We start from the raw sequence: 18,650 nt of genomic DNA, 5'->3' as shown, positions 1-18,650 counted from the left end.
TCCACCATGGCCTCTCTGTACGGTGTGTGCTAGAAAGGGGTTGACAACTTACTGAACCGTACCCTACCTATGGCAGGGACAAGTGGTAGCACGAAACAAGTATGGGGGTTACTGGAACAAGACTCGATCTATGGTCGAGTCAGGAGGTTTAGGTGTTACCTGCACGATTAGCATAACCAATATGTTTCAACCAACAGCCACAATCACCACTCATCATGTCTCACTATGCCGTACCGGACACACTCATCTCGACGAAGATCGGAGACAAGCTCGTGTCTACCCAAGACAGAGGCTTTCTCGGGTTCCTCCCGGTATGCATGAGAGGCATATGATGGTGACTACTATCCCAAACATATCAAACTCCAACAGCATGAATCATCAATATGTACTCATGAGTTTGAACATATCATCAAAAAAATAACAAAAACTCCGAGACGAGAGGTGTTGTAACCGTATCAAACAACACACGACAATATTATGCTAGGGTTCAGAATGCTTGCCTTCAAGTTGTGGGGAGGCAGGGTGCATTCCGAAACTTTTGAAAGTTTTCTTCTCTCTCCAAAAATCCTATTTAAAATTTTTGAATCAATACATAGCTTCAAAAACAGTACAAAAAAGTTATCTAAATTTTTTTCAAATAAATCTGAAAATAAACTAGACAATATTTGAGAGAGGTAGGAAAAAGAATCAACTCATTTGGAGTTATATTTAAAAAGTTATAGCCAGTCAAAGTTTTGGTCAAATTCTGTTTTTAAAATAAAACAGAAATAAAAGAAAAACGTTTCAAAACTAACCACTTCGAAGGCGTATTCTGGGTTCACGTCTTCACTTATTCCAGCAGGGACGACGCGTGGGTCATTGACAGTGGGTCCAGGGGGGCCACCCGTCAGGTTTGACCGATCTCCTCCGCCTCCTTCCTCCTCTAGCCGTGTGGAGGCGGGGCTCCGGCGATCGTCACCGGCGGTTGGCAGCTCCCCGCGGGCTCTGGAGGGCAGGGATGGATCCGTGGTTCCAGCGCGGTCCTCCCGGTGGTCGTTAGGTAGGTGGGGACGAAGGGAGTCGTCGGCGGTGAGCTTCGCGGCGGAGATAGCTTCGGGCCATTTTGGGGGTTCTGGCCAGGGTGGTGCTCCGTTATAGTTGGGGGTCTGGGCAACTCCGCAAGACGAAGAGGAGTCGGGTGGTGGTGCTCGAAGGGTGGGGGAGGCTCTGTTTGCGACGGTTGGGACCGGAGGACGGTGGCGGACGAATCCGTCGGAGGCGAGGAAGAAGGCCTCCCGCCGTTGCTTGCTGGTCGTGGGGCGCGCTAGAGGGGTGGTACGAGGCTGCCTGCGGGGGCTCGAGTGAGGCCTGGGGCTATATATAGCCGGGGAAGGTCGGTTCCGCCATCGCTGGGGATAAGATCGTCGGCCGACCGCTTCTGTTGCAGCAGAGCGACGTGGCGATGGCCGGAGCAGGGTCAGTGCTAGCGGACGGGCTCGGAGATAAGGACGGCCTGCTCACGAGGGCAGCTGGCGAGGAATTGTGGCTCGAGCGACGCTGTCCGTGGCAGAGGCGCACTGCGGACGCCGGCGTGCCACCAAGGGGGCTCTGACGGCGGCGCTGCAGGGCACCAGGGCAGCTTGGAGCATTCTGGCGAGTGGTCGAGGGCGGGGCGCGGCTCTGCAAGCGAGCAAGGGCCAGGGCGCGGGGTAGCGAACGCGGCGGCTCGGTTGTGCGCGCGCGTGCAAAACGTGCGCTCTAGGCGCGCCCACAGCACGCGCGCGACATGCTCGACAGAATGCCAGGGTGGCCTAGAGTGCTTGAGCGGGGCTGGCAATTAACAGTACTAGGTTAGGGTTAGCAAGAAGGTTAAAGGACATGGGGGTTAGGTCTGGGAACCAAGCTTACAATGCTAACTAAAAACCATGCCAAAACTGGCCATGCACACAAGGTGTTTGACATAATGCTAGAGGCATCTAGGCAGTTCTTGGAGTGGCCAAAATCTCCAGATCAGTGTCTCTTTAGGTGTAGGTGATGGTGGCCAGGTTAGTTTGTCAAACATAGAAACTTGTTAGTGCAAATATTTGAGAAAACCAATTTTGGCAGAAACTAAAGGCTATCATTTCATGGACCAAAAATATTCCAATGGGTTCATGCTCCTGGACTTAAGGGTTTTGTAGGAAGGACTACAAGAGGAAAAAGAATCATGGGTAAAGGAGCAAGTTAAAATATGGTTGCAGTACAAATCATCAAGTTGGACCAGAATGAAAATGAGGTTGATTCACTCAAATTTTTCAAAGGACATAACTGGGTTTTTGCATAAAGATGGATAATATACTCCTACTGACCTCCCCTAATTTTGGTGGAAGTTTTAAAGAAGTATTTAAATAGGTTGTAGTGCAAAAGTGCAACTGGACCAGATTTGAAAACTTGTGGTAAAGCTCAAAATCTCCAATGACTAAGGAATATTTTTGCATAAAAGTGATTTAGGGACATCATATGTCATCCCCAAATTTTGGTGAAAATTTTAGATGCATTTATCAAATGGTTGCAGTGCAAAAGAGGCTCCCAAACTTATGAAAAATCATTTTAAAAGAATAAAGCTCAGGAAAAACAATTATGCAAATAAAACCAATGATTAAGAATTGTTTTATTGAGAGAGTATACAAGTCCAATAATATTTTTGAAAAGTTTCCACTTGGGGTAAAAACTCCTCAATATTAAAGAAAAGGGGTTCTGAAATCAAAAGAAAATCTAGAAAGCAGAATTTTTAAACTCCTGGCAAAATTTTAATAATTCAAAACATGGTTAAATTTTTGGGGTGTTACAAATTCCATACGCAAGAATGCGGATGGCCGCGGTGCATTTCTGGTAAGAGGAGAATCCAAACTTGCCAAGGGCATCCATCTTGCACTCGAAGTATGGGTCATGAGCAACCACTCCCTCTCGGATACGATTGAACACATGCCTTGCCATTCGAAAACGGCGGCAGAATTTATCTGGCTTGAAGAGCGGTTTTTTGGAAAAGTAATCGGCATAGAGCAGGGCGTGGCCTCTCTCCCTATTGCGGTTCAGGTTGGGAGCACGGCCAGGAACTGGCCCCCTGTACCGAGGAAGCTGTCGTTGAATGTGGTCGTGAACGAACAGTGCAACCACCACAAGATCTTCATAATCCGACGATGAATCGTCCGATGAACAAAGGAAGTGGAGGAAGAAAAACTCGTCTCCACTATCCATACCTTTAATGGCAAAATGTCGAACACCTTGCGGTCGTGGTGGCGAAGAGGCCACGATGATCACCTCGACGCAGCAGGGGTGGTTGCCGGCCGGCTACTGGCCGCTCTGGAGCCGTCGGAAGCTGCCGCGGCCGCCGTGGTACGTCGCCGGCGGTCGTGTCTCCTCTGCCATCGGCAAAGACGGCGACGGCCAAACCTCCTCCGATCGACGGCCAAAACTACGGCGAAAGCGCGGGCATGGTGGCGGCCATGTCGAGACGTTGTTTGGTATGGACGGCCGGGGGTTGAGCGGTGAGAAGGCGGTTGGAGAATAGCGACGGCGCCGGCGGTGGGGCGGGGCGGGAGAGAGAGGGTCGAAGCGTTGGGAGCGGAGGGACTGCTAGTGTCCCCAACAGGCGGGCCACGGGGGGGGGGGGGGGACAAGGGTGTGCGTCGCGACCGTCCGCGCGCGTCCATTTCACCCAAACCGAGCGCAATTTTGGACCGGGGATGGGTCGAAAACGGACGAAATCCGGACATTTGTCCGTTTGAGGCCGCGCGTTGGGCCGCGCTATTCGTCTGTTTTACCCCAAACGGACGCACGTGGACAAGATGGGGTCGCGCGGTGAAGTTGGCCTAATGCACTGGGTAAGCTGGGAGAAAATGTGTCTGTCAAAGAGCGAGGGAGGGCTGGGTTTTCTTGATCTCCACTTGCTCAACATGGCGATGCTAGCATGGTAGGGATGGCGCCTATTGCAAGCGCTTGACTCCTTGTGTGCACAAGTGCTCATGGCTTTATATTTCCCAAGTGACCATGTAATGGAGGCGCAACCGAAACAAGGAATGAGCTGTGAGTGAAGTATTCTGCTTGGCCTTAATAAGGTTTTGAAGAAAGGATTGATCTGGCGTGTTGGGGACACGGAGTGGCAAGTGTCCGTCCACCAGTGGGAGAGTAAGAGCATCTTCAGCCGCGCCCCCAACAGGCCCTCCAGGGCGACTTTTCGGCGCTGGCGCCCAAAAAACGGCTCAGCCGCAACTCTAGGGTCTGGTTTTTCACGGGTTTGGGCCGAAATAACAGCCGGCGAACCCGAGCTGAACCCAAGCCCCTGGGGATCGCCTAGGGGCGCCGGCCGAAGCGAAAAGGCGCGTGGGACCGCTCTGTCGGCGAGAGAAGGCCCTTTTTCCCGCCGATCCCATTCTTTTCCCCTTCATTTCCCTCCATTCCCCCCTTCTCCCGCCATTCTCCTCCATCTCCCCTCCATCCGGCCGCCATGCCGCCGAAGAAGTACACCGCCGCTCGCCGAGCTACCGACGCCAACACCACCCAGCCAAAACAGAGGAAGCCGAAGGCGCCGCCGTCCAAGCCCCCGGGCATGACAAACGCCGACTGGAGGGCCGAGGTTCAGCGCCGGGAGGCTGTCACCACCGACCGGCGGAACATGCTCAACGCTAAGAAGGCTCGCGACAAGGCGGCTGCGGTGGCGGCTGCGGCAGCGGCGGAGCAGGCAGAACGCGCGGCTGAGCAAGCAGAGGTGTCTCGCGCGGGGATGATGAATCCGCCCGGCAGCCACGGCCCGCATGTCCCCTGGAGCCAGCAGAGCGTCGGGTCACCGGCAGGCTTCTCGTCGTCGACTCAACCCTGGGGATGCGCACCATCGCCTGGCTACGCCGACGGGTTCACCCTGAACGTCATCTTTCCACATGGCCACCCCGCCCAGCGCACGCCCTCTCCCGCGTTCGTCGGCGTCTAGTACCCCTCCTACACCCGCTCACCGCCGGCTTACGCGTCCTCCCCGACGCCACCTCTGCGTCGTTGCGCGCTGCCCTTCTCGCAAGAATCGTCGTCGCATCTTGGCAACAGAGGCCGACATGGACGACATCATCGCGCCCGGCTCGGCCGCCGCCGCCTCCCCCGGGTTCTACGCCCAAGAAGATATAGTCAATCTCGATGGCGGCATGGACGACGGGCTCGACTACAGCGAGGAGGAGCCAGAGGAGGAGGAGGAGGAGCCGGTGCCTGCTCCGGCGACGAAAGGGAAAAAGCAGAGGAGGCGGGCGGCCAGGACCGGCGAGCCGCCTGTCAAGTGGGCGGCCAAAGAAGATGAGCGCCGAAGTGTGGAAGATGGTCTGCTCGACCCGACTACCGGCACGAACCAGACCGCTGATACGTACTGGGAGCGCATCAAGGCGGACTTCGATGAGCACAAGTTGGTCGACCTGTACTTCTCCGGCGTCCACATGGACCGCGGCTCCAAGGCCATGTCCAACCATTGGGCGCTCATCCAAACGGCGTGCAACAAATGGCATGGGATTGTCGAGGAGATCGCGGCTCGCCCGGAGAGCGGCGCCAGCTACGAGAGTCAGGTATGACGCCGCCGGTCTCGCGCCATTTTTTCGTCCTGTGCATCGCCGGCCTCACCTGTTCCTTGGCGCAGATGGTTCGGATGTTCGCCATGTATCACAAGGACAGCAACTCCGACCAAGATTTCAAGTACCTCCACGTGTTCTCCCGGATCGAGAAGTGCGAGAAATGGGCGGATGTGCGGCGCACCCTCGCCAAGGCCAAGGAGATGTACAAGCCGGATGCGCCCACGCCCGGCGCGGCAGAAGGGCGCCCAGACGACAACAAAGGAGCCAAGGCGGCGAAGGTCGCGGCGCCGACTACGGCGCGTCTGCATGAGTCCATCGAACACTGCACCGCCGACGCCACGACCCGCGCAGCCCAGAGGAAAGAGAAAACCATGGCTCGATGGTCGGCGTTGATGGCGAACAGCGCCGTCAAGCTCGACCTACTCCGGACCAATGTCGCCGCGAAGAAGAGGAACACCGACCTGGCATTCCTGATGAGGGGGGGGGGGGAGGGCATGGCGGCGATGGACAAGCAGGTTAAGGCGTGGTTCATGGTAGAGCGTGGCCTCATCCTGAACCAGATCCCGTCGACGACGGCGGCAACTCCCACGCCGACCACGCCAAGCCCAAGCGACGCCTCCACGACGCCCAGCACAGAAGCCGCGCCGACGCCGACCAGCGCCTCCATGACGCCCAACACAAAAGTCGCGCCGACGCCGACCAGCCCTTTGATGCATCGTCTACGCGTCCTTTTTTTTAACGCCGAACTTTAAGTTATTTGATCACCAACCTGTGGCATGATGATCACCGGACTTTGTGGCGCTGATTGCGAGACTTGAGGCATTTTTTGATAGCGGGAAATGTCACGTTTGAATTTAAACGGCTTAGGGCCGGCCCCTAGGGCGTGACCGAGACCTAGTTCGCCCCTAGTGCCTAAAAAACGCCAGGCGATGGCCCGAAAACACGGACGCGGCGTTTTCCCAGCGATGGCGACGTAGTTTTTGGTGTGGCAGGATCGATCCCAGAAGCTGCAGACGCCTTGCATGCTGATTAAACAATTGCCCTCCGTGAAGCTTGCAGACCATCATGGCATTGAGAAGTTTTCCAGGGACATCAAATTCCTTCAGGGGACACGATTTATCCAGTATATAAAGTGTCCAGTATCGGCCCAGAGCATGTAACAAGCCTGCTCATTTTCAAGCAGCTTTGGATGTGGGTAAAGTGGCCGATGACCATCATGTATGGGTCCGTTGATGTAGCAAGTGCTGTGGCCAGTGATATTGCTGTGTCCTAATGGAATAAGTTTATCAGGAGTTTGAAAACCACAAACTGGCCTTACAGAGCTATCAAGGATCAGTCGAAGTGTACATTCAGAAAACGGTCTGCACCTTCACAGCTCAGGAATTACAAATTTCTACTTATGATTTGCAATACAACATAACATTAGTGTGGCGGTAATTTTACTTGATCAACGGCACAATCTCATTGAAATCTTGGTCTTTTTGCTGGCCCTTGATCAATGATGGGGTCAATTGCAGGAGGCAATGCCTCCGAGGCCAACAGATCATCTGGCCCTTTCTCTTGTTCTGATGGGACATAACCATCCGGAAAGGGTGGAGGGGGAGGAGCAGGAGGCAGCTGCGACAAAGATGTCAGAAGTCTGGAGCAATTAGCAAATGGTTGACAAGGCAGGTCCATGAACACACTTGGGAGTAAGGTACAACAGCAGAACTCGTATAAGGTGCATCAGACACAACTTTCTTGGGGACACATAATGTGCATCAGTACATATCATGTGCCTAGTGCACCTTATGTCTCCCCAATTTGCTTTGTGTAACGGCCACCATCATGTACCAAGTAACAGGAAATACGTTTTGCTATCTAAAAATGATGTTACCTTCCGTTGCAAAGACATGAGGATGTGATCCACTCGTTTCAACTCCTTCAAGTCAATTGTTTCCTTCTGGGCCTTTGATTCAGAAGCTGCCGCATCAGCCTCTGTTTCCGCTGTAAATAACAAGACAAAAGTTCCAGTTATGCTACTTTTGTTTTGCAACTTGCAGTAAATAAAAAAAATTGTAACATAAACAGAAGGAACATGTAAGCTGTGAAGTACAGCTGCGGCAAGGAACCAATTTCCTGCAGGTGATCTTGCATGAACAACGCCAAAGTGCTAACTATCATTATTACAGATTATCAAAATCCGAGGGAAGTAGTAGTTTAATCAACAATCTGTACTGCTAAATACACTCGAAAAAATCTGTAATGCTAAATTTTATTTGTTTCAAACAGTGTGTCGGTTCACATGGACTCAAACTTTATCTGGTAACTTCCAACCTACAAACAAAAACAAATTTCTTTGAACAGTTAAGCATATAAACTCCAATAACATAGAGAGAAATAGAGATAAGAAAACTGACGACAAAAAAAATAATGAATTATCTCTACTACATTAAAGGGGAGTTTGTTGGTTTCGCTTCCACCCCTCCCACCGGGTTTTTTCAAAACCATGCGATAACCCCCATTAAGTTTTTTTCTTTTCAAACTGACCCCCACCTCCTTGTTTCTGGGAAAAGAAATCTCGTGCAAAACAATCAACATAAATCAAATAAATCGCCAATAGCAAGAAATCTCTTACAAGCAAGCAACAAAATCAACTCATGTAGTTGTACGTACACAATCCCAATCACATCATATCTTTGCTTACCTTTGCCGATGGATTCCATCCGCACAGCATATCTAATCTCAATCCAATCAAAAATTTCCTACGTTGAACCACTAGAATAAAGTTGCCCCTGTTGCAACGACGGGCATTTAGCTAGTATTCCATTTAATTCTTGGAGCTTTACTCTTAGAAAACCAAAAAATTGCCTACATATAATTTTTACCTGCAGAACTCATAATTTTGCAAAATCTACGACTAAAAGTTGCAAAACCTATGCACAAAATCTCGTTCCGTTCATAATAATAATAAATCGGCCATTTAACCCAAATTTCTGCCTTTGTGCCGCCGCCCACTGCTGGCTGCAAAAACACCAGCTATAGCCGCACATGCCATAGCATAATAAACGGCTGTCACACACTGATCAGTGCCCAGTGCAGTTGGCGAACCATATTATAGAAACCAGATTCCCCAGAATTATGGATCCTGCTGGTACCAGGATTTCAGAAATTGGTAGGTTTTGGAGAATAACAGCGGTTTAATCAAGGCTAGAAACTGAAGCTTGACCGAAGAACATAACAGAAATGAACTTTATTACTGAGTAAATAGAGCTTCAGAAAATCTGAACCCCTAGCCCAGTCAAAACAGAGTAAGCAATCTTTGAAGAGAGAGGGTAAAATGGCTATTCAAAATTAGTTTAACCATGGAAATCTGTCAAGAAACAAAAAAGGAACTTGGATTTTTTTTTTCTTTCACAAAGGAGTAAGGAATTAAATTCGGGACCGCTGAAAAGAAGATAGAGATGACTTTAGAGTTACCATCTTTTAGGCGGACCTGCTGATTCTGAAACTTTGCTGCTAGGTATAAATCTCAATTCTCTAGAAAATGAATATGGTTTACTTTTTTGTGAACCTAATAACGAGCCAATTACTGCATTATCCTGACCAAATGTACCACTGCTTGCCAGTTTCATTCTTCCAGTCACAAACTACAATGCATAAAATCAGCTGGATGTTCAATACAAGTATATATTTCGCAGGCAATACAACAACTGGCCAAAACTACATCATGCATAAGTGATGTTTATTCAAGTAAGAAAAAAGGTAGAAGAAGAGGTAAGAAGTAGATAAAATGTGAAGACCATACCATTACCAATCTTCTCCAATTTTGAGCATGCCGTTGAAAATGCTTTTGATATGTGATGCATAGCCCTACTCTGAAATGTTACAGGACCAGACAAGGGGGAAATTTAATCAATCTAACACTCTGCAACTCAGCGACTGGCAAAATCACTGAAAAATTGTGCAAATGAAATAGCTCAACAATATATCACATTGCCATCGTTGTCAGTGAGTGAACTACAGAACCTCACTGCAGAATTTCTGGAAAAAAATAGAATAAAAGGCTCTGGAGCTTTACTATGCGGGAGGCGAAAACGCTGCCAAGCAGCGGCGCCTGGTAGATGGAACCGTCGAGGATGTAGTAGGCGAGCAGGGGGTCAGACTTCTCGGAGTTCGTCCTCTTCTGCTTGCGCATCACGAACAGGTGCGGCTCCATCACTTCGCTCAGCACGTACTCCAACCCGGTCATCTTCCTGCAACCACCACAAGGAACGGAGCAACGCTAGTGAACCTCGGTACCAGCGAATTGGGCAGCGAGAGAGGAGGAGTGGCGGGGGGGAGCTAGGGTTTTACGTGAGCTGGGACATGTCGAGGGGGTGGATTTGGCGCGAGCGGAGGGACTCGTTGTTGCAGGTGATGTCGTAGAAGGGGGAGAGGGCGAAGTAGTCGAAGACGAGGTTGCGGTCCAGCGGGTAGGTGTTGAGCCACAGCTGGTCGCGGAAGCAGATCCCCGTCATGTCCGTCCCCGGCGGGGGCGGGAGTGCCGCCGGGCCGTCGGCCGGCGGCGGTGGGGGGAGCGGCGTCGCCGACATCGCCGGGCAACAGAATCCCCAAGCGGCACCGCCGAACTGCAGTTATGCGAAGATGCTGCGGGATCTGGGTCGCTGGCTCGCCGCTGCTGTGTGCCGCTAGGGTCGTGCCGTCGTGGGTCGGCTTTGGACGACTCGCCGAGTCGCCGCGCTGCTGTGTGGGTGGCGGCTGATGCGCGTGCCGGTGGCCGGTGGCCGGCACCGCGGCGGACGGCGGCTGTTGTGACGGTGCCCGGTGGCGGCTGCTCCGCTGCTGAGCGCTGCGTCGCTGCGTGTCGTGAGCTTGGGCTATGGGCTGCTGCCTTGCTGTCGGGGTGTGGGCTGGGCCTAGGTATAATTTCCCTTCTCCAGCGCTGGGCGGGCCACGGCCCAGGTTGGCCCTCACTTTACGATTGTCTACCACACATGCCTCCGACAATCTGACCCTACCCCTTCTTCTCAAAAAAAAAAAATCTGACCCTACCCAAAACCCTCTCACCACCCGCGCCCTTTCCCGCCCAAAGCAGTCAGCGTCACTCCAAAGTGCCAGCGCCACATTCGGCCCAGAGCGGAGGTGACCTCTCATCGGAGCCAGCATTAAAGCGGTGCGCAGGCCGAGAGCGTCGCCCGCACCGCATCCTGGTGCACATGCCTTTTCCGCGTTCAAATGATAAACCGTTCGTCCGCCTCCCTCCGTTAATCATGTTCGTAGCCGAGAAACCTAGTCCAACGCCGCTCATTCGTCCGTCTACCGATCACTATTAACCACCTCGCCACCTGGTCTACCATCTGCCTGTTATTTAAACGCCCGCATCCAACCTCCGCCGTTCCCTGCCTCCTCTCGATACCACACCCAACATGGCCTCCTCGAGCTCTGAATCCCTGCTTGCGGGACAGCCTCTCGTCTGAATTAAAGAAGGAAATAGCCGCCACTGTGGTCGACAAGCGGATGAGCTCTCCAGTGGCCAGCGCTGCGGGCGATCCGGCGCCACCGTCCTCGTTGTCCCATGTCGGCATCGCCATGGGCGAGGTGCAGGCTCACTACACCGACATGGTGTTGGAAGAACGGGAGGCCACGTTCGGCAAGCGTAGGCCCACCAGCCTTACAACTTTCACCTTCTCCGCGAGCACAAGCGCACGGAGGAGCAACTCACCGCCGCCACGGGCATCGCGGCAGCTGTAGACGTGGACAAGCAGGAGGCTATGCTCCTATCCTACCACCGCGCCCATGACATCCGTCGTGAGAGCTTGCGGTCCCATGTCCTGCAGGCTGAGAAAGAAGCCACATTCCAAGAGATCGACGAGGAAGCGAATGAAGTATACAACAAGGACGAGGACGACGTCGCCAGCTCCGCATAGACCGCGTCCTCTGCCACGACGATGAAGCAGGCACATCCGTGGGCGCCGCCGGCAACGAGGAAGTGTAGAGCATGAAAGGCCGACGGCGCTTGGGTCCCACGAAGTCCACCACTTTTCCCCTTCTACTGAAGCTAAGCTTTGGCAGGCTCATCGTCATCGTTCGATTAGCCACTTGCCAGCTTCGCGGAGGCTGAGCATCATTTTCCGGGGCTCACGGTCGTCCGACGAGTTGGTAGACATGCGAAGCGCGTGGGGGCAATCATCAGACTAGTGTTTAGTCCAAATATATCGAAAATGAAATGCATGTGCTCCGATTTGGATGAAAATCAGCCGTTTAAAAAAGAACATCCAGGTTTTAATTAAATGCATCCGTTTTGTTCAAATTTGCATCAAATTTGTTTAGTTCCGTTAAATTCCATTCGAAATATCTTCGGAAATTTGCGGCTGTGGTTGGATGGCTGGCTCCCGTATGAGTGTCTGGACCCCCATAGCCGGCTCTTGCATCAGTATCTATGGACATTTGTAGGCCTTTTTAGATATCCACAAATTTAAAAATTGTTCCCTCATTTAAAAAATCCTAAATTTAAAAAAAATGTTCATGAAATTAGAAATCTAAGAGTAAAAAGAATAAGGAACCAAAAATAAAAAGATAGAAAAAATAAAACCAAAGGTTCTAGAACCTTCCAAAATCGGCGTGAAGGAAAACAAAGAAATGGGCGGCTAACAGCTCTCATTGGGCGCGGGTTTGCCTCGTACTATTGCCCATGTTAAGGGAATAGGATCCCGAATATCCGTTGGTGCTCCTGAAAGCACGCGCTCCTGTGCGTGAAAATATTTTTTTAAAATGTCAAGAAAAATCCAACAAAAAATCTATGTGGTTCTTTGTCATATTCAAATGCTACATACAAATTTGTAGGAAAAAAACATTTTGGTCTAAAAATAAACCGCTACGCGTCCGCCGGCGTATTTGTTAGAATCATCCCCCGTCCGGAGAGCCGTTGGATTAGCCACCTAACAGCCGTCGGATGCAACCACCGCCCGCAACTGACCAGATCGTTATTTCCTGCAACATCCGCTCTGTTTCAGAAACAGAATCCCCTGTCCACCGTCCACCAGCCAGAGCTCCGCCCCAGCGCGGCAGCAGTCGCCACCACCGCAAAAATTGCTGTCGCCGGTGCGCGGGGGCACCTAGTCCTTCAGCGCAAAATTCCTGCAACAACATGGCGCACCACATCGCGCGGCAGATGCTGGGATCCGACACAGATCGAGCTCGCTGGGGGCCGCCTCTTGGAGAACAGCCGCAACCATCGTTCTCAGCTCCTACCACGGCCGCGGGGCTTCCTCCGCGAGCTGGAGTATCATCCTGGTTCACGAACCCTCCAGTTGTGTTTCCTGAAACAACTTCTACCAGATCAAATCACAGCAGCTGGGTGAGTTTCCTAACTCTGAAAAAACATGAACACTTGCGTGTCTCTGAAACTCATGGAAAACCCTATGTATCAGAAACATTGGTAGAATTTCCTATTTGTTTTATGTGTGTGGCAGCTAGAAAATTCAGATTTGTTTCATGTGTGTGGTGGAACCAAGGCAAATGCCCACACACATCTATGTGAGTTTCCTGAAACTCATGTGTGCTTGCTCTATCTCTGCAAAAACATGATCCTCTCTGTTAGTGGTTATTTATCAACCTATGATACAATTTTGAATGTGTGTGCTTGTGTGAGAAAAGGCCATTGACTGTAAATTTGTGTGCAAATGAAGCTGAAATACAATTGATACATGTATCTGTGTACCTGAATTTCTGAAACAACAAATAGAATTGTTTATAGCAACTATAGGAAAAAATACTTTCAACCAAGACCTCTCTATTTACATGAAAAACATGTGACTTATTTCAGGGAGCTGGTGCTGAAGGGGAAGAGAGCTATGTCCAAGACAACTTTTCTGTCGATAATCATGAAGATTCAGAGGGATTGTTGCGTGCTAATGATGTGATGCAAGATGATTCAGATGATGGAGATGTTTCATCACAGCCATTATCGCCCTATGTTGGCATGGTGTTTGACACATTTAAGGATGCCCAGAAATTCTACAATGACTATGCCTTCAAGTTGGGATTCGGCACACATATATCTTCTACAAAGTACAGCCAAAAGAGAGGACAGAAGCAAGAGGATGCAATAATGATCAAGAGGGTCTTTGGGTGTGTGCACGCTAGAAAGCCCGATAAACCGGAAACAAGTAGCACCTCAGAGAGCATTGCGACAGAAATAAGCAACTCCAGCAGGCGCCCTAGTGCTGAAATGGATGTGACAAGAACGCGTCAAAAAAACAGGATTCTCCGTCATGATTGTAAGGCACACATGATTGTTGGGCTTAGGGATGGGAGATTGACAGTCACTTGCTTTGTTGCAGAGCATACACATCCACTGATGTAGCAACCAGAGCGTGTTAGATACTACCGCTCGCACCGCAAAATACCTGCTGAAGATTATGAACTCTTGTTGACGTTGCATGATATTAACCTGTCAAATTCAGATTGCATGAGTTTGCTTGGCAGGATACATGGAGGTGACCCTAGGATACTGCCGTACGTGAAGAGGGATGTTGCGAATGAACGTGCAAAGCTTCGGGAAGCGATAACACAACAGGACATGGATATGACAGTGAAGTACTTTGAGAGGAGGAAGGCTGAGAATCCAGAGTTTTTCTTTGCGAAGAAAAAAGATCCAGCCACGAACTCTGTCACTGCATTGTTTTGGGTTGATGGGAGGACAAGGTCGCTGTACCCAAAATATAAAGATTGCGTGTTCTTTGACACAACCTTCTGCACTAACAGATACAACATGCCCTTTGGTCCTATAGTTGGTATCAACAATCACCTCCAAACCATTTCACTCGGGTGTGCTTTGTTGCCGGATGAGACTATTGAAACGTTCAAGTGGGTCTTTGAGCAATGGATGGTTGCAATGGACAATGAGCATCCAAAGAACATAATGACTGACCAAGACCAAGCAATGGCAACAGCTATAGAGCATGTGCTCCCATATACTTGCCATAGGTGTTGCAAGTTTCATGTGTTTAGCAACGCGCGTTCTAAGTTGGGGAGGCTGCTGAGCAGAAATGAGGCGTTTGCAGATGTGTTTTACACTTGTATCAACAACTCTGAAACGGTTGAAGAATTTGAGGAAACATGGCAGCACATGTTGGAGTGTTTCGAAGTTGCTGAAAACAAACACTTGAAGAACATGTGGCGAACAAGGCATATGTGGGCTCCAGCGTATTTCAAGAACAATTTCTTCCCGTTCACAAGCACGACAGGCGGGTCCGAGGGGCTGAACTCATATTTCAAGACAATGATTCGTCCAGCTGATTCTGTATGGAGGTTTGTGCAACAGTATGAACTGTGCCAGGAAACTGTGCTTGATCGCGAGGACAATGCTGGGTTCACTGGTGAAACGACTGCTCCTCCAATATACTCTCGGTAGGCCAGCTTCACTATACCAAAGCAAAAATCCAAAAAAAATGTTTTTTCATGCTTTGTTTTGAGAACTTTGCTTCCTTTTGTGATGTTTCAGATACAACATTGAGCGCCAAGCTGCTGATTACTACACACGCAACATCTTTGGCAAGTTCCAGAAACAAGTGACTGCGTCTACGGGCTACATTATCAACCAAGACGCTGAGTACCAAGGGCGAGGCCTCATGTTCAATCTAACATCAAGCTTATATGAGAACCCAAAGCTCTTCTCTGTGCGTGTTATGATGGATGAAGGGGTGTTCCAATGTAGTTGCCACTACTTTGAGATGAATGGCCTGGTTTGCGCCCACATAATAAGGGTGATGGTGCACCTCAATGTGCAAGTTATTCCACAACAATACTTGTTGGAAAGGTGGTCTGAAGCAGCAACAACAAGCATGGCCAGAACTGGGCGATTGCTGGAATTTGGGCACCCCTCGACAAACACGCTCAAATACAACTCCTTGTGCCGAAGGTTGGCATGGCTCGCCTCTGATGCATGTTGCAATGATGATGCATACAAGATATTATATGAAGCAATAAAAGTTCTTGAGCCTGCCATTGCTGCGGCGAAAAGAGGGGTACTGCCAGAACAACAAGCAACGCAGCACAGTGAACCCCCAACGCAACCTACTCCTACAATGGGAGCGTTGAATGATGGCCTACCACAGCCTCAAAGCACAGAGATGCTACGAAACCCAGCTCGTTTCCCAAAGAAAGGTCGGCCAACTGAAAGAGAGAAGAGGAAGAAGACTCTGGTGGAGCAGCTAGATGATAAGCAGAAGAAGAAGTCAAAACAAGAAGAGAAGAAGCCAATGGCAGAAGTGAAGCCAAAATCTGAAAAAAGAAGTATTCGCTGCAAGTTCTGCAAAGAAGAAGGTCACAACGTGCAGACATGTGGACCACTAAAAGCTGCAACAGAGGCGGCGACAACACCGCCTACATGTCAATTCTGCTCCGAGGTGGGGCATACTGTAACAACTTGTGCATACTGGAGAGCCATGATGACAAATGATCCAAGAAATGCCCAAGCAACGCGACTCAACCTCTAGGAAGAAAAAAATGAGAGAAAAGACTTGGGAAAGTTCTTGGTCCTGTTGAAGGATGTTTTGCATTTTCTTTTCAGACTCACTACATGTGCTTCAGCAAAAAACACATAAAAATACTCTTTTTTGCAACCTTGATGATGTATGATGTATTCAGGTTCTATTCCAATTTGAGACATACAAAAAGATAGCTCACATTTTTGTTACAAGATATGTTATATGTGTCCTGGAATTGAGACATACAAGGTATCTCTCACTTTGTGCCGTAGTTTTGAGGTCTTTTCCATATTTCCAGTAATGATTTCTTTCGTGAATGTACCATTTGTATATACATGAATGTACCATTTGTTTCAAGTTGCGACATCATGTTTCCGGTGCTTGCAAAAAAAAGCTATTGTATACATGGATGCTTGTACATGGCCTGTGTTGTTATGGGGTAGGACACCTTATTTCAGAAAACCAGTAAGCAAAAAAAAACTGCAACATGGATAGTTCACATATCTGCATGGATAGTTCAGAAACCCTAGTCATTCTCATTCATCTCTGCATCCATCCCTAGTTCACATTGATAGCACTCAAGTTTACACTGACAGCAGAACATGGGTGATGCTCCAATATTTCAAAATAAAAAAGAGGAAAAAAAGGGACATGCCCCAGCATGATACATGCTCCAGCTTGGGTTCCACAAAAGATAGAGTAGATGGTTAACAGCATCTTGTTGTTTCTGGTTACACAAAAAAGGATGTAGCGCATACATTTGTCCATAAAAAAAGCAGCCTAAAACTATCTAGGAAATACTTTGCTCTGATTGACATCTTCTACGAGCTACTCAGCAGTTTCTGGAACTCTTCGGCTGAGTTGAGTGTGTTTTGAGGGTGCTTAAAAAGCTTCGCTGCAACAAATGATCGGAATTTGAGCAATGACCTCGTGTCCCGGGCATACAACAAGGGAGCTTTGTAAGTTAGTTAGGAGAAAAATTCAAAAAACATGATTACCATTAGAAAAGTGGCAAAAAATGGAAACAACAAGTGCTTCGGAAACAACAAGTTATTTAGCTAGTAGTGTTGCATAGCAAAAAGGGCATACCGCGCTGAATGGTCTCATCCCCCTGCCAGTTAGATTCTCCATGTATAGAATAGCAAACAACCCACAATCAAACCTATCAAAAAATAAAAATAAAAACAAGTCACAAATACATATAAAATTTGCTCACTTGACAACAAAACATAAAAAAGTTGTGGATGGACACATGAAAAAAAGGAAAATGGTCAGAGAACAATACGTTGTTGACTACTGCGGATACCCATTCGGGCTGACACGACCAAACTTGTCAAAGTCAAGGTTCCATGGGTTTTTCTCTCTGACCAAAGTCTTGAAGTTGGCTATCTACAAAATTTGATGTTGCGAAAAGATGGATTACACAGTTGAATCTTGTATGATTGGTACCACAAGAACACAATTTATATATAGAAAAAATGAAAAAAGAGAAAGGAAAGAGGTGTAGCGTCCATACCAGATTGCAACATGGCTTCTCGAGGATGCTGACATAGTCAGGTCATCACCCCTTGAGTCAAAGATGTTGAATTGTTTGTGCATCAAGTTTGCAACCACAACTGCCCAGTGTCCGTCCTTGACAATGGTGAAGAACAACTTAAGAAATAAACAAATAACATCAGAAAAAACAGAGCATGTTGCGCTAGGATAGCTTTGATGCAAGAACAAAATTTTCTTACTTGATCAGATTTCATGATGTTGTTTCTTTCACAGGCCCTCTCAAGATCTTTGCTGCAAGAACGTGTCTGAAATGAGCTTGGGTCCACGGCAAGCTTGGACTGATGCAAAGAAGAAGGTAGTGATTAGAAAGATATGGAAGTTGTGGGCAGAAACTCTATGGTGAAAAAATAAAAAATGGGTAGTTGACTCACGGCTGTATGCGGTGAGAACGCAAACTTCCTAGGTTTGCTTTTGCTATACATGTGCTCAATGTTGAAGCTTTCAACATAAAGTGACATGACCTCATTGTTCAAATGAGCTCGCTTTTTTAGCCCGCTGCTGAAATGCTTGAACGAAACATCAAACCCACCTATCCTAATGAATGGAGGTCTGCATGTTGAAAAAAAACAGTGGCTCGGGTTAGTGGCAAACAAGATGGATGCAACGAACAAATCATCAGCAAAAAAACGGCTAAAACACACTTACAAGGGCTCGCCTTCAGGAGGGCCCTTTATATGGTAATTTGTGCAACAGTACTACTTGTATATGGCTGTTGGGGAACGTAGTAATTTCAAAATTTTCCTACGCACACACAAGATCATGGTGATGCATAGCAACGAGAAGAGGAGTGTATCTTCATACCCTTGAAGATCGCTAAGCGGAAGCGTTTATCAACGCGGTTGATGTAGTCGTACGTCTTCACGATCCGACCGATCCAAGTACCGAACGCACGGCACCTCCGAGTTCTGCACACGTTCAGCTCGATGACGTCCTCGCCTTCTCGATCCAGCAAGAAGGGCGAAGTAGTAGATGAGTTCCGGCAGCACGACGGCGTGGTGACAGTGTTGGTGAAGAACAATCTCCGCAGGGCTTCGCCTAAGCACTGCGGAAACTATGA

General features: G+C 49.0%; 2 protein-coding genes and 1 long non-coding RNA gene across 3 annotated transcripts; 1 reads left to right on the top strand and 2 right to left on the bottom strand.

Moving 5' to 3' along the window:
• Window positions 1–6,857: 6,857 nt before the first annotated feature.
• LOC123159669 (mediator of RNA polymerase II transcription subunit 6) lies at window positions 6,858–10,441 on the bottom strand. Its single transcript, XM_044577491.1, has 5 exons — window positions 9,900–10,441; window positions 9,625–9,799; window positions 9,352–9,421; window positions 7,441–7,550; window positions 6,858–7,181 (listed from the first exon to the last, which is right to left on the bottom strand). The coding sequence occupies exons 1-5, from the start codon at window positions 10,136–10,138 to the stop codon at window positions 7,026–7,028; spliced, it is 750 nt and encodes a 249-aa protein (XP_044433426.1). The 5' UTR covers window positions 10,139–10,441; the 3' UTR covers window positions 6,858–7,025.
• A 3,026-nt stretch (window positions 10,442–13,467) lies between these two features.
• LOC123157712 (protein FAR1-RELATED SEQUENCE 9-like) lies at window positions 13,468–16,045 on the top strand. Its single transcript, XM_044575946.1, has 3 exons — window positions 13,468–13,816; window positions 13,919–14,957; window positions 15,052–16,045. Exons 1-3 carry the CDS (start codon window positions 13,468–13,470, stop codon window positions 16,043–16,045), a joined length of 2,382 nt encoding a protein of 793 aa, XP_044431881.1.
• A 1,572-nt stretch (window positions 16,046–17,617) lies between these two features.
• LOC123156956 (uncharacterized) lies at window positions 17,618–18,047 on the bottom strand. Its single transcript, XR_006478557.1, has 3 exons — window positions 17,965–18,047; window positions 17,773–17,871; window positions 17,618–17,689 (listed from the first exon to the last, which is right to left on the bottom strand). It is a non-coding gene; the product is annotated as an uncharacterized lncRNA (long non-coding RNA).
• Window positions 18,048–18,650: the final 603 nt, after the last annotated feature.

The sequence above is a fragment of the Triticum aestivum genome, chromosome 7B (genome assembly GCF_018294505.1).
Source record: "Triticum aestivum cultivar Chinese Spring chromosome 7B, IWGSC CS RefSeq v2.1, whole genome shotgun sequence".
Classification (NCBI taxonomy): domain Eukaryota; kingdom Viridiplantae; phylum Streptophyta; class Magnoliopsida; order Poales; family Poaceae; genus Triticum; species Triticum aestivum.
This window is presented reverse-complemented; position numbering and strand designations above follow the sequence as displayed.

Bases quoted from the DNA above. Each gene is read 5' to 3' on its own strand.
- LOC123159669 (XM_044577491.1), bottom strand. From the start codon at position 10,138: ATGTCGGCGACGCCGCTCCCCCCACCGCCGCCGGCCGACGGCCCGGCG. The intron at 9,422-9,624 runs GTAAAGCTCCAG...GTAACATTTCAG, and splicing joins GCGTTTTCGCCTCCCGCATA to AGTAGGGCTATGCATCACAT. The intron at 7,182-7,440 runs GTAACATCATTT...TCTTTGTCGCAG, and splicing joins TCATGTCTTTGCAACGGAAG to CTGCCTCCTGCTCCTCCCCC.
- LOC123157712 (XM_044575946.1), top strand. From the start codon at position 13,468: ATGCAAGATGATTCAGATGATGGAGATGTTTCATCACAGCCATTATCG. The intron at 13,817-13,918 runs GTCATGATTGTA...TGTAGCAACCAG, and splicing joins TCAAAAAAACAGGATTCTCC to AGCGTGTTAGATACTACCGC. The intron at 14,958-15,051 runs GTAGGCCAGCTT...GTGATGTTTCAG, and splicing joins GCTCCTCCAATATACTCTCG to ATACAACATTGAGCGCCAAG.